The sequence below is a fragment of the Rhopalosiphum maidis genome, chromosome 3 (genome assembly GCF_003676215.2).
Source record: "Rhopalosiphum maidis isolate BTI-1 chromosome 3, ASM367621v3, whole genome shotgun sequence".
Taxonomy (NCBI): domain Eukaryota; kingdom Metazoa; phylum Arthropoda; class Insecta; order Hemiptera; family Aphididae; genus Rhopalosiphum; species Rhopalosiphum maidis.
The window spans coordinates 25,406,860-25,424,603 of record NC_040879.1 but is presented as its reverse complement, the minus strand read 5'-3'; the positions used below and the strand labels follow the sequence as shown (position 1 = coordinate 25,424,603).

The 17,744-nt window shown below is 35.2% G+C and overlaps 1 protein-coding gene across 1 annotated transcript; it reads right to left on the bottom strand.

The window, feature by feature from the left end:
- Window positions 1-1,190: 1,190 nt before the first annotated feature.
- Window positions 1,191-16,128, bottom strand: LOC113558812 (bicaudal D-related protein homolog). The gene is made up of 7 exons (XM_026964365.1): window positions 15,170-16,128; window positions 11,134-11,349; window positions 10,126-10,323; window positions 8,720-8,866; window positions 6,556-7,074; window positions 3,951-4,295; window positions 1,191-2,806 (listed from the first exon to the last, which is right to left on the bottom strand). Exons 1-7 carry the CDS (start codon window positions 15,791-15,793, stop codon window positions 2,576-2,578), a joined length of 2,280 nt encoding a protein of 759 aa, XP_026820166.1. The 5' UTR covers window positions 15,794-16,128; the 3' UTR covers window positions 1,191-2,575.
- Between the last annotated feature and the right edge of the window lie 1,616 nt (window positions 16,129-17,744).

Sequence of the window (17,744 nt, the reverse complement as noted above, 5' to 3'; positions counted from 1 at the left end):
GTATTTATTTGAAATAATAATCAATTTTTCGCCACCAAGCCATTTCATAATGTAACATTACATATATATTTATTTATATATAATATAACATTATAGTACACGATAAAACATAACGAATGATAAAACTAAATTAAACTAAACTAAAAATAAATTTGTACTCAAACATTTTGTAGCGCGGATAATCAACGCTCCACTGTATATATATGTGTATACACAATTTTAATTTTACTTATTGTGTTTTGGCATAATATATTAGTATCTAAATATTCAATCGTTACATTCTTTTTTTCTATTTAATTTTTAACTTTTGAAAAAAACATTTTCAAGTGGAGAGATTGTTTAAATGCTCACAACCCACTACCCACAAGTAATTACATTTTAGTGAAACCAACAGTTTTTTTTATTAATATGCAAACTTAACATTTAAATCCTTAATACTGTGTGAGTCGTAATAAAAGGATAAGGCATTTTATATTTTTTTAAATTATTGATTTTTAACACTAAATAATTAATTATTAATTTTAATTTTGAAAAATATGCCGAGAATGGTGCAATGTAAACTTATATTCAGACCTACATGTAATGGAGGGAGTGTAACTAATGAATTATGAATACTAATTATACTAATTATATAAATTCTTTTACGTTTTAAATACTTTTCAAATTTTTGAAAGTTTCCATTGATCATTTATGACAAAACTTCAATATATTTCTGATATGAAACTGACTTTATTTATACATAACCTGAGTAATGGGGATTCAAAAATAAGTATTTCTAGTACTTTTTTAAATAATTTGAAAAAACAGAATACATATATTATGCATATAATATACTAATATCAATATAAATGTTAAATTAAAAACTATTTTCAGGACGTTTTATACCATAATTTTTAGCATTTCAAATGCATTTTTTGCATTTTAAGTGCATATTTCATTGCATTTTTTTTCATTTTAAATGGATTAAATTCATAGCCCTACATATAACAATTTATTTCCAAAATATTTTCTCTCTTTTTTAACAATGTAACTTGGTTATTTTTTTTTGTTCAAAACTATCTCATCTATACATACAGTTTAATGTAATTCACACAGAACAGAGAACATAAGTATACAAAAGTACGAAAAATAAAAATATGTTCATACAAACAATTTTATTCAGATAAAAAAAATTATTACTTTTTTGTTTAGTATACAAAAACAGATAGGTAGGTACATTTATTTATTTATGAATAATGTGTGATTATATGATGTCGAATTTTCTTTTTATAATACTGTATTTGGTTGTAAACATAATGGTGAACGTGCTCTTAATACTATATAATATAATTTTTACAATATAGTGTAAGGTACAATTTGAAATACCTATCGATTATTAATACAACAATTGTATACCTATCATAGATTTATATAATAGTAGGTATCTATGAAGTACTTAGCGAATAATACATAAGTATATAAAGTATATTATAATATCATTAGTTAATAATCGTTTATATACAATACACCTATACCCGATATCTAAGTACAGTATTGGGCAAAGAAGCTTAGAGGATCAAAATGGGCAGTAAAAATCACGGAGACGTCCAAAATACATTATTATTTACATAATATACACTACACGTCTAATAAAAAAAATGTTTTACGTGGTTAGTAAATTAAAAATTAAAAATAATAAATATGTTGCGATTTGTGTCATAAATAATAATTATTCATTAATCGTATTTGTAAGACTAATACATTTTTTGGTATTAAAAAAAAAAAAATTGTATATTTCATACACATGATATTATAAAAGATACAAGGTACAGTTATAAAGATAGCAATTTTTAACGAATTTTAATTAATTACTGTGTAAGTAATAATTCAGACAAATCCTAAAACTTCTCCACCCTATACCTAATATATAATGACGTATAATATCATATCAATGAGTGTGCTCACGTGAGGTAACTTTTGTTATAAATATTTTGTACTAGTTTTTGCAGCACCATACTGCAGTCTAAAATATATACAATAAAGCCAATGAACCGAAACGAACCGCTAAACATACTAGGTATATACATACAAATTACTAAAAATTTTTTCGGAAAGGGTCTATGACACGATCAGAGACCAAAATAATTTCAGAAAATGACACTCATATGTCTACGATACCGAAGACATCATAATATTATATATTATCTTAGTTTGAAATTTGTGTGAATTTGACGCAGACTTGGGAAATAAAAACTGTATGTCTATAATAGATATAATAAGCATTCACGGGGCGAATGTAGATGGATGATGAACGGGAGGTCGTCATCTCACTAATAAGTATAATAAATATTATATTATAACTATTATAAGTAAGACGACGACTAAAGTTAACACGCCGGATCGAAAATAAAATTAAAAAAACAACTCTAAACTGTCGTCCGTCCGTTTCAAACATCAATTGGATGCGAAATGACTAATACGCGAACTTGATCCACTATTTTTATATACATGTTGCAAATATTATAATATAATATTATTATCTAAAGGTGAACAGGCCTGTAGACGGCCGATATTTCTCGTATTATTGTCTACCGCGTCATCTGTTTGCATTTCCTCCGCCGCCGGCGATCATCAACAACGAGTTCATCAGTCCCGACGACCCGAGACTTCCCAAGCTCGAAGCCGACATCGATGGGAACCCTCCGGTGCCGGAACACTTTTGCTGGTTTCCGCCACCCAATTCGGGCGCACCTCCGGCTGAAGAATGCGCCGGTGGAGCAAGCAATTTCCTGCGCATTTGCTCATCGAGTAGAGCTTGCATGTCCATCTGAAACCGTGTTATACAACAATGATTAATTTTTGAACGTTTCTGCGACAAATTTATCTTTATATACATTTATAATTAATTGTTATATTATACAGCCGAAGTAATATTTTTAACGATTTGACAGACTGATTTTCTAAGTCGATTATTGCTATTTTTAAGTAATTATATGTTTATATACTAGTAAAAGTTTAAAGTACATTTATACATAATATCATGTATCAGTATTAATGTATTGACACCGTACAAAAGAAAACATCGTCTTGTTATTTTTATCGCTTGTTATAATTGTGTGGTGTTTTAGGTTTTTTTAATGACAGCCTATGTTTTTGATTTCATAATCAGAAGAAAGATATACTCATATTTCTATTTTCTAAACATTTCATGTAAAAATATCGAAGATCGTATAAATAGCTAGGTACTATTTTATTAATATACAAGTTATTTTAAGTTTAGATGAGCGGAATAAAATTGCAAACAGTATGCTGTAAAAGACGTGTTTCGTCTACTGACCACAGATCATCTGAATTTTTTTAATGTACCTATTAATGTTTTATATTTTTTTGATATATAATAAAATAAACAATCTGTTAATATTCTGCAATATTTATACTTAATACGTGGCAAAATTGTGTTTACAGAAAAGAACCTTGCTTTCGATTGTAAAATTAAACAAAAAAATAAAGATAATATAGAGAAGTCGTTTACAACAATTTTAAAACCTAAAAATACATTAAATTCATTAAGATGATTGAAACCTAATAGCGTGACATGCTAGACTTTCGTATAATTTTGATTTTTATTCATAGGCACTATTTATAGAAATTATATGGTTTTATAACTATTCGAACATTTCGAACGAAATGGTAAATATAACTATATAAGATATAACCCATCCAGTTCATATCTCGGCACTCCAAAAACTATATTTTTAATCTATACGATAACGTTTTTGGACCACTGTATTTTTCTAATCTTAATGATTGCCAAGTACCTACCAAAGTGGACTACCAACGAGGTTATACACATAACAATAAGTAATACACGTTGTACGCGTAGCTAAGAAAATGTCAACTGAAATTGTCGTAAAAAAAATCAGTGTAATTTCGAGGCTGTAAACTTTTATAATATTTGCTGAAATACGGACCTGCCACTGTTCTAATTGTTGACTGAGCTCCACCTTCTGTCCGATGGCCTCCATCAGTTGACCGTTGGCTTGCAGCACGTCCACTCGGGTCCGGGCTAGCTGCACTTGCACTGCGTTTTTCCGCCTCACCGCTCCGTCCCGCTGTTCCCAAGCTTTCCTCAGCAGTTCCGGGATCAATGACGCGTCCTTCTCGTCGGTGTTGGATTCGGAAGTGGCGTCGGCGGGCTCTCCGCTGCCCGCATCACCGCACCGGACGCACTTAATCCGCATCGCGTCCATTTTGTCTCTCACCGCCAGATCACGTTCCTCGCGGGCCGCCTGCAGTTCCGCGTCTCTCACGGACAACTTTGTGTACAAAAACAAAAGTTTTTCGATAAATCAATACAATATATAATAATAATGGAAAAAATATATAAAATAAATAAATAAATAATAATATTATTATTAATATATAATGTATTTTTTTTATATTTTATATTTATATACTAATGTTTATAATAGATCGATTCTAGGGGAACAGACGGAAAACAATTGCGAAAATTATATATGTACTTATAATATTATGTGGTCATATTATACATCGTAAAGTTTAAAAATATGAAAGAACTTTTTACGAAAAAACTTTTTTTTTATTTGAAACAAAATTTAATATATTTACAATCTGCATTTACAAGTTATACAATAAGTAAATTGGATGGCCTTTGATTGACGGGAGAGGGAAATCACCCAGTGGTGGCACCCCAAACAGAACGAAAAAACCTAAGATTTTTTTATAATAACGAGCAGCCGTTAGGAATTTTTTTTTTATTCAATCAAAGTTCAAATTATATTACTTAATATAGAAGATAATTTGTTGAAATGCTTTGCTTTTTTTAGAAACCAATTTTATTATTGTTATTTATATTATATCTAATATTATCTTGTATACGGCATTTTATAAGAACATTTTTTAGAAAATCTATACCTTAAAAAACCCAATTTAAATTTGGAAAAACGTCCCCCTATCATAACGACGAATACAAGAACGAGAAGCACAAATTCCATTAAATCTAGAGATCAGAGATCCGATATAATACATTCATTAATAATGAATCGAATCAATAGCGTACACGCACGGGTTTTTATCTGGGGGGAAAGTAAATGTAATTATCCAAAACTCACTAACTCGTAGAGAGTTTCATAATCCTTATCATTCATGTTTCCTTAAAAATGTGGTAATAATACCTCATAACGTTATAAAAACGAAATACCTCAACAAAATTAAATAAAACCAGTTACCCGAAGGATTAAATATGTTTTGCTAAAACCAAATATATGCTCAATACTATTACAGTCTTACAAATATATTATAATATGAAATTTAAACGTTATTACTTATCATTTTATTATATTATTAAGTCATGTTTATTAACATATATATATATATATATATATATATATATATATATATATATATAGACTACAACGAAAAACTCAGTTTTCTGTTTTTTAAACTTAACTCATCAATGAATTTATCTGTCATAATTATTTTAATACCCAGGTGGCATGGTAATAAAGTCAAGGCCAATCCATTTATTCTATTCATGTTCGTGCGTATGGTAAGTTCAACTACCTTGGCGAGGTAGACTATAGTTTTTATAATTTTACTTATAGTACTTAAAATAATTATACACGATGTTATATTGTGTATGAATTTTGAATATCCCGTGTTTATTTCGTCTGAATCAACATCGACCATTTGAGTACCTATTATTAATATTATTTGTGTTATTTAAAAATCCTCTGTTCACCGGTCGTCATAACAATTGAAGGTCTATACCATATACTATTTATTATCATACAAACTTGTGTAAATTATAGACATTAAAAGCCTCTATTATTAATTCTGACTGCCAAAAAGTCAAAGAGGGATCCGAATCGAGGTATATTTTCACTGTTTTAGTTAGTTGGCGTGCAGTCTTTTTTATCAATAGACTATAGAGTATGCTTTTTTTGTGGCTTGCATACAGCCCCACTGTGTGGAAGCATGGCGGGACTCGGGAGCAGTGAGTGTCGAACCCCTAAAATACCCTCTTACTCAGTAAGACTTACTGGCCATATTCATGCAAATATTATAATACGTAAATTTTTATATGATTAAGGTTTCTACAAAAAATAGTGTCATACGGTTCTACTACATATTTGACATATAATTAATACGAATAGATTGACGATTACAACCGAAAGTGTGTATTCTCTCCTCCTCAATGTCATATTTAGATTTTTATCTAAATAAAAATCTAAAAATTAATCCGCTTCCTCTACATATGTACACCTAAAATCGAATGGTATTAAGTAACCGATCAAGAGTCTTAGCACAACGACTACATAAATCGAGAATTAGGCCATAAACGCACTAGACTATATTTTTATTATATATTCTACGATTTAAGTTGTATAAAATATCGTCAACTGTCAAATTGTTTTTTTCGGGGATAAAGGGGTACTTAAGGATAACCGATCTCGAAACCGGCCAAAAACTTTTTTTTGAGCTTTTCTTTTCTGTACAACTTTATAACGAAAACGCCGTTGAGCCGGCGACCACTGGCTCTATGAGTGAACGTACCTCGCACGTAAGCTCGGCCACCCGACCGTCCCGGTTGCGAACCAGCTCGGCCAGGTCAACAGCGTCCGTGGACTTGACTCCGCCAGCCGCACTTCCGTCACCACCGCCGCTACAGCCCATCAGCTTCAGCAGCCGGTACCTGGTGCTGGCCGACAACTCCGGCGACACCGCGTCCGCGTGGCCGGCCCGACGCTCGAGCGCATCGCATAGGCGGGTCACCAACCGTTCGGCGTCCGCCCCGAAGTCGTTGGCGTGGTCGTTGGGCTGGTGATCTGTCGTCAGGTCCACGTCGACCATCGGCGGTGGCTGTGGACGAGCGGCCGTCTGCGTGTTGGCCGCCTCGGCTTGTTCCAACTCGGCCAACAGCGACATGGGCTGCGACTCAGTCCCGCCGACGCCATTCGCCCGGGACGCCGTCGCCGCACCGCTGGCGTGACTGCTACACGAAGCGCACTTCCCGCCTCGTCCTCTCCAATCCCCCGAGAGCGCGTCGTCCAATTGCTTGGCTAACATGGCTGACTGTATAGAAAAACACGTACGATGTATTAGGTGAAAATAGGTATTATATATTTTATATAGTGGGTACTTAGGTATATTATAACCAAAAACATCCAGACATTAACACGCAATGGTAATACACGTTATTATGTGGTAAAAAAAAAGTAACTATAACATATTGCGAGTCTAAATAAACGTCGCTTGAATTTGAATTTTCTTGTCGCCGCCGTAACCATATATATATATATATATATATATATATATATATATATATATATATATATATATATATATCTATTAGTGAAATTTTAAGTGCAATTTAGAATTAGGTATTTCATACTATGAAAACCGTCTATTTTTTTAATTACGTGATGTTGTGTTATGTTACGTGTTGTCATACTCTATATATTACCTCCTCTAACCTTCGTCATTATTTCACTAAATTAAAAAAAAAAATGTTGACTGTTGAAAATAACGACTTTTATCAAATTTAAAGGCAATTTTGTCTCTACTTTAAAATATATGAGGATTCTTAATTTTAATATTGTACGAGTATATAGGTACTTCTGCGAAACTTGCATAAAACGTTTAAAATATCGTAAAAAGCCGACGTATCCAAGCACATAGATATTGTTCTTAACTTCAATATTTCAATTTTAAATTTATAGATAAATTCGTTCTATAATTTTAAATCTATATCGACATAAGATTATAATTCTGTAAAACGTAAATTCATTTTATTGGTTTATTGCGCTTGGATCAGAGAGAAATTAAATATTGAATTGGAATTATTTTAACGTCGTACCTATTACATTTTTAAGTCTACTAAGGTTGAAAAAAAATTCTATAATGTTTACTATAAAATAAGTATTTGGAAATTTTTCGTGATTTTGATAAATTTTGTAAGAATGTACATTGTCAATGTATACTATAAAATGTAAATGATTATAAAAAAGAAGGGTTAACCATGTACTCATAATTTCATTATTTCTATATTTTTTGATTGCTTAAGAATATTTTATAAGGAAATACGTACATATATATACGTGTTTATTTTCAATCAAAAATTTAAAATATACGTATAGATAACATTAAAAAGTCAAAATATTTTTAAAATTATGTGAATACTAATCTGTTAAATATTCCAAACCTCTACGGTTATTAATTTTTTAATTACAACAAAAATTAAAATTGAATTTATCAAAAACAGGTTTTTCGTAAGAATTCCAGTTTTCCCAGATTATTTTGAAAAGTACTGAGAATATTTAATTTTGACCTCTCATATAAGTTCCGTTTACAACCAATTATCAAGTTTTCTACTAGAAAGCACACTTGAAAATAAAGATCGAAGCATTTATCTACTATAAAATCGTGTAAACACACAATCATAAAACACACATCATTGATATACAACCATACCATATGCATTTAGAAATATAACTGATACATAATTTTATAAACATTAGCAATAATTTTATGTGAAACAAATTTTACCAAATCTTTAATATTTTAATGAATTAACAAAATAATTTAGGATGTTTTGGTTTTAGATTATATTTCGTATTATATATTTATATGTACCCATGTAAGAATTAAGTATACATATTTAAGGTGCGAATATATGTCATTGTATAAGAAATAATAACAGGATTTATATGTCACTTACCCTATGCTCGTAATGGTTCGCTTCAGCCCTGCACTCAGCTAACTGGCGATCTTTGAGTTCGAGAAGTTCGGCCAACCGATCGCGGTCGGCTCGCAACTCAGCCATCCTCTTTTGTAATCGTTGTTTCTCGGCCGCTTTCATATCGATCTAGAAAAATATCATTACCATCCGTCTGTTTTATTTTAAGCATTAAATTTACCCAGTCGACACTGTTCAGTAAGAAATACTTATACTATATTTAATATTCATATATGTCTTGTACTTATAGTAATACTATACTATAACTATAGACAGTTATAACTTTCTGTATAAGTTTTAAGTATAATAATGATATAACTAATAAATAATAAGGATCCTTTCTTAAGGATTTAGTGATGTCGAAAAAGTTGAAATAATTCTTGATAATTTTAATGTTATTGTCTTGTGGTTTTCAATGAATTCACTGTATGACTGCGAGAAGTTATTTATTGCGAATTACGATAAAAGAAAATACACGGGTATAAGAGAACTTGTAAAGTTTTTTTAAAACTTGAAACATTTGTTTTACACTGTTTTTTTCTAATAGAACATAAGTTATATATTCACGCAATACAAATTCAATAACTAAACTGGAAATTAATCCACTGTTTTATCACAAAAAAGTCAACTACGTGATGTACGCCAAACTTTTTTGGAATATTATAAGTGTTAACTTAACTTTTAAAGTTTTAACAAGTAAATTAAATCTTTAGTCTATATAGTCTATAGGTCTTTTTTTATACCTTGACTTAGTATTATTTTAAATCATAAAAAACTAGCCCACCTGACTATACTTATACATATATGATATATATATATATATAATATAGTACCATTAGTACCCAAAATAATAAATTTGGATAAAATATTTAATACCAAAGATAATTTATTGAATGCTATATCTAATTCAGGAATCAGAATTAAAGTTTTTATAAAAATATAAACTAATCTAAAATATAATATCACTATGTAGCTTATATTTCCTAGGTTGGCTAATATAAAATAGTGTATATTTAATAATAATATAATTCTAATATTATTATTTATTATTTCAGTTAAGCGTACTTAAAATATTAAATAACTGAGATAAGTTAATAAATACGATCATTACGTTGAACATAAAATACTATAAATACAGATAATCTCATTGTATGAACTGTGAATAATAATTAAAGTACCATAAATTATGTATTTAATATAAACGTTAGCAAAGTCGATCGTTGGTGTAATGGCCAAATTCTGATTTATCGATTAATCACCAACAACCGACTGCGATCCAAGTAGACGAATCGATACGAACAACATTGTCGGATTAGATATTACTATATTTTCGTATAATATGATATAGATCAGTGTAAAACGGATAAAATAATAGCCATTGTATTTACCTCATCACGCAACACGTCCAGGCTACGGTAGTCATCGGGCGTAAGCGACCCGTAATCGGTAGTGGAACCGCCGTTGGTAATGGACGTAGGCGATCCGACTCCTCCGATCCCTGTCCATTTGCCGCTTCCATGTTGTGGTTGCTGTGCGTCTTCCAGAAGACGACACTTGTGCCGAAGCTCTTGTTCCGCCTGGGAAAGCTGCAGCGCACAAAAATTAATATAATATTATAAAGTCGGTAATCCCAGACCGAGTTTATCTGGCACATAATATTATTATCATGTATGTTCGAGATATTTCTTTCCAAGATAAACACTCGTTTTATCGAAAAGTGTAAACGTCACATGACAATATTTTACTTAGATAATTTTTTAGTCATTAAAATAACATTTTTGTAAAAAATTATATTTTTTTACTGTTTTAAAATATCTGTATATTATAGGTACATATTATTAAAGAGTAAAGACACGGATGAGTAAAGTAAACCACCGTATTTTTCCACGTATTATGGACGATAAATAAACGGTAAAACAGCGGAAAAAATAGTTATCGTATTCATAATATATACATTATACCAGTGGCGCAACTAAAAATAAATTTCGAGAGGAGGGGGAGTTACATTATTACAATACAAGGTGATTCTTTTATCATAAAACACTCATTATTTCAAAAAGTGTTCATATTTTCAAAAACATGAGTACTTTTTGAAATAATGAGTGTTTTATGATAAAAGAATCACCCTGTATATACATATATAAGATTATATAGGTTATTATACTAGGCTTCAGAAAAATTTCGAGGAGGTTATAATCCCTTAATCCTCTCCCTTGGTTGCGCCACTGCATTATACATAATATATTATAATATACTTATATGTGATCAAAAGCAGAATCGCTGGAACGTATATAATATACTCGTACGATAACCTCATCGTCACGATCGTAATATAATATTTGTAGTCGACATAACACTACTCTGTGTACGTTACAAACTTATTAATAAATACGAACCTCTCTGATGTGCGACTGCAACCTGCCATTTTGATCCGTGAGCTCTCGGACCACAGCTCGTTTCTGTTTGTCCGCCTCGCGCAGCTGACGTTCCCGGCTGTCGAGCACGGCCTGCAGGTCCCTGAGATCGGCCTGCAGCTCATGGCACCGTTGCTCGCACTCGGCCTTAGACTGTGCCAACTGCCTGCGCAACCGGTGGCGGTCCTGTTCGATCTCCTATTGCAGCGAAACAACGACAAAAACGGTGTGATGTATAAATTAACTGCGGCGCGTCTCGTTTTGTTGATGTATAGGCGCATATCACAATATGAGGTATAGTATAGTAATAATGATAAAAATGCGAGTATGTAAATTACGGTTGACGAGGAATAAACATATTATTATAATAATAGTATGGTTGTTCACGCGAATTTGCTTAAATCATCACATTATTCGAGAAAAAAATATTCGAAACGCAGATTCGAATAGTCGATACTCGATGTATGAGTCATTATAATACATATTCTATATATTATGTAAATACGATTCATGAGTCATAACCATCCATATAGGTGCCAAATATTTCACATTATAGTGTTGCCCAACCCAATACACTCGTGGGTCTCGACACTCGAAGGTATCGATTATACGAGTAGTAGGTCTCTGAGACATATATGCAAGTCAAAACCATAAGTTGTTGCAACAATAATACAACAATAATATTATATTTATAATCATATTATCCATGGTTAAAAGTTAAAAACAAATTTTTTGTTTTAAAAACGGTGGAATACTTTCAAAATTAATTTAATATTTCTACTATTATTTCTTGCATAAACAATTGGTGTCATCGCAAGAATAGAATATCTAATAAATAGATAATAACCAAAATCAGTTTCAATTAAAATTAACGTCCAGTACCTACATGCTACACAATATAATGTATAATTGTTACATTTTTTTTGCAAGTTTAAGCATATCACAAACTTCTACAGACAAATTGCTTTTCTAAAGGACCAAATTAACCTAATTATTTACGATGGATATAGTTCTACTAGTGTAGTGTATACAACTTTCGAATAATAAGACTCCTACTCAAAAAGTCTAATCACTTAGTACGTACAATTAAATACAATCCGCACATTACATGTGGTTAAATTGCAATCAGCTTCGACGCTTCGTTAATAATCTAAAATTAATATCATTATTATTGTAGGAAAAATACTGAACATTCCGTGTCAGCGTAAGTTGGACGTGGGATTATAGTAATATGATGAATGTATTTAAATTCGCCATTCCCTTGGCCGAGCTACAGATACGCCTCCGTATAGCACAGCATATTTGCACATTTAATGTATGTCTGACCGCTACACACCTGTAATCTAACTATATATAAACATTACGTATTTATATAGTGGGCGAAGGTGATCAATACGACTAATGGCCAAAGGGAAAATCCGTTAATATTATGACTAATTCCCTAATCTCAACTCATAACCAAATTGCTTATTTTTGCACACGTATAACAGGGTATTTACGGCGATGGAATATTACGGCCATCGTCGCAAACAAAAGGTGGTCGTGTATAAAAATATAATACCTAGCTATTATTATTATTATATATATATTTATAAATATACAATACGGAAAAAGTCGTGCAAGACCTTATCGAAGGACACGTGCACCGCTAATGATTTTACAGCCGTCAAACGGTAATGTACGTATATCGTGCTTGTTGTCGATTACGTCACGGTTTGAATGTACCCTTTCGCCACCGCCCGGGTCAGCACGGCGTTCTATCCGACCCGAGCGATTTAAACCACAGCCCATATATATGTCATTAGCTATAATATACCACAACCGTGGTCGTGCCCTGCTCGTGCAACAGACTATGTAAATATTATACGCAGAACGCCGTTCTGGCTACGAGACCTTGGTTCGCAACAACGCCAAATCGCGGGGGGTGGAGTGAGGCTAGATTGCAGTAATAGCACCTGGATGGAAACGATAGATCTCGCGCATTGTTTAATTTTGTTTTTTTTTTCGAAATTCGCAAAGCCAGACGAATCCAGATGTACAGAAATGAACGTTTCTTTGTTTTCCCTCTATAATACTATAAACTCAATAACTGTACTGGACCACTTTTAAAAAAAGTTATATTTCAATAGATTCTTTGAGACTCGGATAGCGTTTATAGCTTATTTTTCAATTCCTGTAAGTTGCTATTGGTTGCCATATTAACACATGGATCGATTTTCATTTAATTTATTTAAATTATCATTAATTTTTACATATTATACAACTATTATAATAATATAGTAGGAATATGGCACACTCAATGTTTTACAAATATGTTAAAAAAAAAAAATAAAATACTTATGAACACAAAAACAATGGTTAATTTTATGGCTTTCCGCTTCTTAATGCTGGGCATATTTTTTATGTATAATCCCATAAAGCGAAATACCAACCTAAACGGCGTTGAATTTATGTCAGCATTTAAGCAAATCGTTAAGTATGTCTCCATATTATTTTGTTTACAAGACGTGAAAAATCATAAAATAAATCATAATAATCGTGCAGTTTGTGATGTTATATAAATATTCATAACTCTAGCAAAATGAAAAAAGGATATAGAAAGATGGATTAATTTTAACCTGTACGGAGTAGAATAATATAGCGCAACTATGGAACCTAGTGGCTTATACATAATATTATGAAAAAAAAGTACCTAACCGTATCGTAATGTTGTGCGTTATGACATGCGCGTATTACCCGTGATGCATACCCCCACGAATGTCTCAACCACCGAATGCTCTTGGCCTGCAAAGAGACTGCAGCAGTGTACAACAGTGTTATTGTTTCCATAACCTAACATAATATATGCGACGAAAACGGATGCTGCAATATATAAGCTGCGGCGTTGGTGGGCGGAAGGGCCGCGGAACGGGGGAGGCTACGAGTAAGCGCTTTCACTCGCGGCTATAGAGCTGCACCGGGTACCAAGTACCTAGCCGAATGCATAACGACAGCCGACGACGACGACAATAGCGCCGCCGCCAAGTCGGAAGAGTGAGAGCGTGACGACGGCGGCGGCGCGGCAACGGCGTACAATGATGGCGGCCTCGGCAGTGGCGGCAACAATACGTGCGACCCGGGCAGCTGCCAAACGATTTATATATACATAATATATAGGTACATAATAATGTACAGGTATAATAAGTGTGGTAGAAAATGGTTGTACACTTGTAGCGAATTGCCGAGCCGAAGAACATTGTTTCGCACGGTGCTACGGCGTTTATACGGGAGCCGGTCGGTTTAATCGTTTTATTCACGCGCGCGGGCGCTCGCGTGTCCGCCGTCGGCGGGCTCTGCTTGAGCAGCCTGAAAACGCGGTCGATGGTCTCAAGCGCTCGAAAAATTGGCCTCGACTTAGCGTGCGGCGGGCGAGTTAGCGAAAAAAAAATGTTTACAAATAGAATCCGGCGCGAGCCCATAAGTGCACGAAACTAAATGGCGGGTTGATGAAACACGAAAAATGTTTTCTCCGATGAGGCGCGATAAAAATAATTGGCGAAGAACACGCGAGTATATTATTGTTATATGCTACTACAAAACCGTTTGTTTTTGCAAATGTGGCTGTATTCGCGATATTGCGAAAGAGCAAATAAGAGCTGACGTTGCGCTGCAGTAGATTTCGGATTATATGGAGAAAACGACAGCATATTATTATATCGGAACTATTGGTAGATGTACATAATAAATATAAATTTAAAAAAGATAATTTCCTTCCGGGTAGGGAAAATAACGACGCGGGAACAGATACGATACATTCTTCTCGTTATTATTATCATCATCGTTATACTATACGGTTTTTTGTGAAATTAAAACGGTTTTAAATCATCGGATACTCTCTTTATTTTTACTGATATAATAATTTCTGTTGTCTTATCTACCAGTAAAAAATAATAAACTATCCGTAGATCCAATATCGTTTTGATGGCATAAACGTCGTCAAATCATTATTATATATTTTTATAAACGTTTTGTGGTGTACCTCCAGCTTGTCGCCGTACTCTTCGGCCAGCCGCTCGTTCATCAGTGACAGTTCGTCGTTTTTGGCCAACAGGGCTTTGCCCAGACGGGCGGCCAGCACCAGGTCCTTGTTCTTCTGCCTGAGCTCTTCGGCCACCATGCCGGTGGCGCCGCCGACACCGCCGTCGTCCGCCAAATCGTGCGGCGAGTCACCGGGCACGCCGTCGACGGCCAGATGCCGGTCCAGCAGTTCCAAGTCGTCCAGATCGACCAGGTGTTGTTGCAGGTCCTTGAGCCGCTTGGCGGCCACCGGCGCGGGCTTTACGCCGACCACGCCGCGTCCGCCAAACTCGGCCTCCATACTGTCCGTGCCACCGCCGCCGACGTCTCCGTCGTCCTCGTCGTCGTCCGATGACGACACCGGCGACGACGAGCAGCTGCTAGTCGAGCTCCGAGACACCTGTGGATTCGAGCCGTTTCCTCTTAACCGCCGGCGCCGCCTGCCCGAAGACGTCAGGGCCGGAATGTCGCTGGACGGCAGCGGGACGGTCGTCTGATGTCGCATGGTCACGGCCGTCGGTTCACCGCCGCCGACGCACCGATTGTCGGCCGTCGGCGGAGTGGTGGTGGCCACGGCTGCGGCCATCGCGATGGTCGTCACCGAGTTCGCGGATCGCGGGCTAATGTATCAACCGAAATCGTTTTTCACGCGATTCGCGGACGGTGCGACGGCCATCTGCGGCACTGCGGCTGTCCGGCCGCGGAGTGACGACGACCGCGGCAGCAGACAAGACACGAACAGGAGCGGCGGCGGTTTGTGACGACGATACACTTTCCGTGTTTACCTATGCGCACCGCGAGTATCGACTGCGCGGAGATCGGATGCGGATCTCGACGGGCTCGTTGTGCCCGATGCAGCTGGATCGTGGAAAACGCTGTGCGCAAACGGATCCGCGGACAATCTGCCGGCGCTGCGCGTACCGTCGGTATGACCGAAGTGGCCGCCGACCGCGCGTGACGCCTGCGAATACTACGGCATTGGCGGGGAGGGGGGGGGGGCGCGCGCGAGAGTTCAGCGGCGAGAGAAAGAAACCTCGGCCTCGACTTCTCCTTCCAAAGGCGACGCGCCACCATCACCGCTGCTTGGCGAACCGTAACAGCCGCGGCCGCCGCTGTCGCCTCCGCTCGGCGGCCGCAACCTTCACCCCTTCCCCGTCAAGCAGCGAGCGTTGCGCGCTTATTACTATTACCATTACCATAACTATTACTATTACCATTACCATTACTATTACTATTACTATTATTATTATTATTATTATTATTATTATTATTATTATTATAATACACGGCGACACGACGCCTACGTCGTCATCGTTTTTGTTGTTTCGTTATTTTGTTGTTATTATTTTTCGCTCTTGTACCGTACGCAACGCACACACAACACGCATATTATCGTTATTTATATAACGCGCGTTGTTTTGTTATTGTTGCGCAGTACCTCTACAATACGTGCGTACACACTCTTGTAGCAGAGCGTGCGTCGATTTGGTACACGCATATATGTACCCATTACAACGGTATTATGCTCGCGCCAACGCGATTATAATACGTATACCGTATAGGTACGTATATACCTGTATATACCCGGGTGGTGGTGGTAATAATAATTATACCATCACGTTTAGGCGAACGCAATCGTTAATGTGCATTTGAGTTATAAATCGAGTCTGTCGATCGCGCGCGTTTATATCAAAACAAAATTATCCGCACATTAGCCCCAAAAAGGAATTTATATGCATATGCGATATTTCATGTCTGACTCCAGAGTCGACTCGTTCTAAAATCTAAACGCGATCGTCATAACGATCGCATAAATCAAAACGTCGTAAACGTATAGTTATCGCATATCATAATATATACACTCAGGGCGCAGATACAATAAATATGTCTAGTCAAGTACCTATATTTATATTATGCGCGAGTGAAGCGCGTATTGCAAGTACATTGCGATTTGCGACGATTGCGCAGCGACTGTATACAATTGTAATGAGAGTACGCATATACGCGTAGTTATATGGGTATACTTTGTTGCGAATATTATTATTAGTGTCAACGAAGCGACGAGTTACCGCCTACTGGTCGTTTTCGAAAACCCGGAACCGTTGTCGAGAAACAAAACCATCTAACGGATGTAACGACATGACTAATTCGCGAAGACCGCTGCCGCTCCCGTCGTGTCCCCGCTCGTATACATAATAGGTATATATACCTACACAATATATAATATACATGTTATGACTAATGTGCGCGTATACAAGTATCTGCCTCCTCATCTACATACGGCGATTCACAGTTATAATTGTAATTGTTGTTGTTATTTATCTTAATAATTGCTAGGTATTTATTTTGTTTCGTATGTAGGTATATACCTCGACCGGTTATATTGTATGTCGTACCGGCGGCAATAGTGGGCAGTCCATACAGTATATATATATATAATATTATGTTTAGTAAACCTATTTCGCTAATACATTTTGATACGTTTTGTTAGAATACACCACGAACGAAATAAACCCAACTTCAAGTAATACATAATT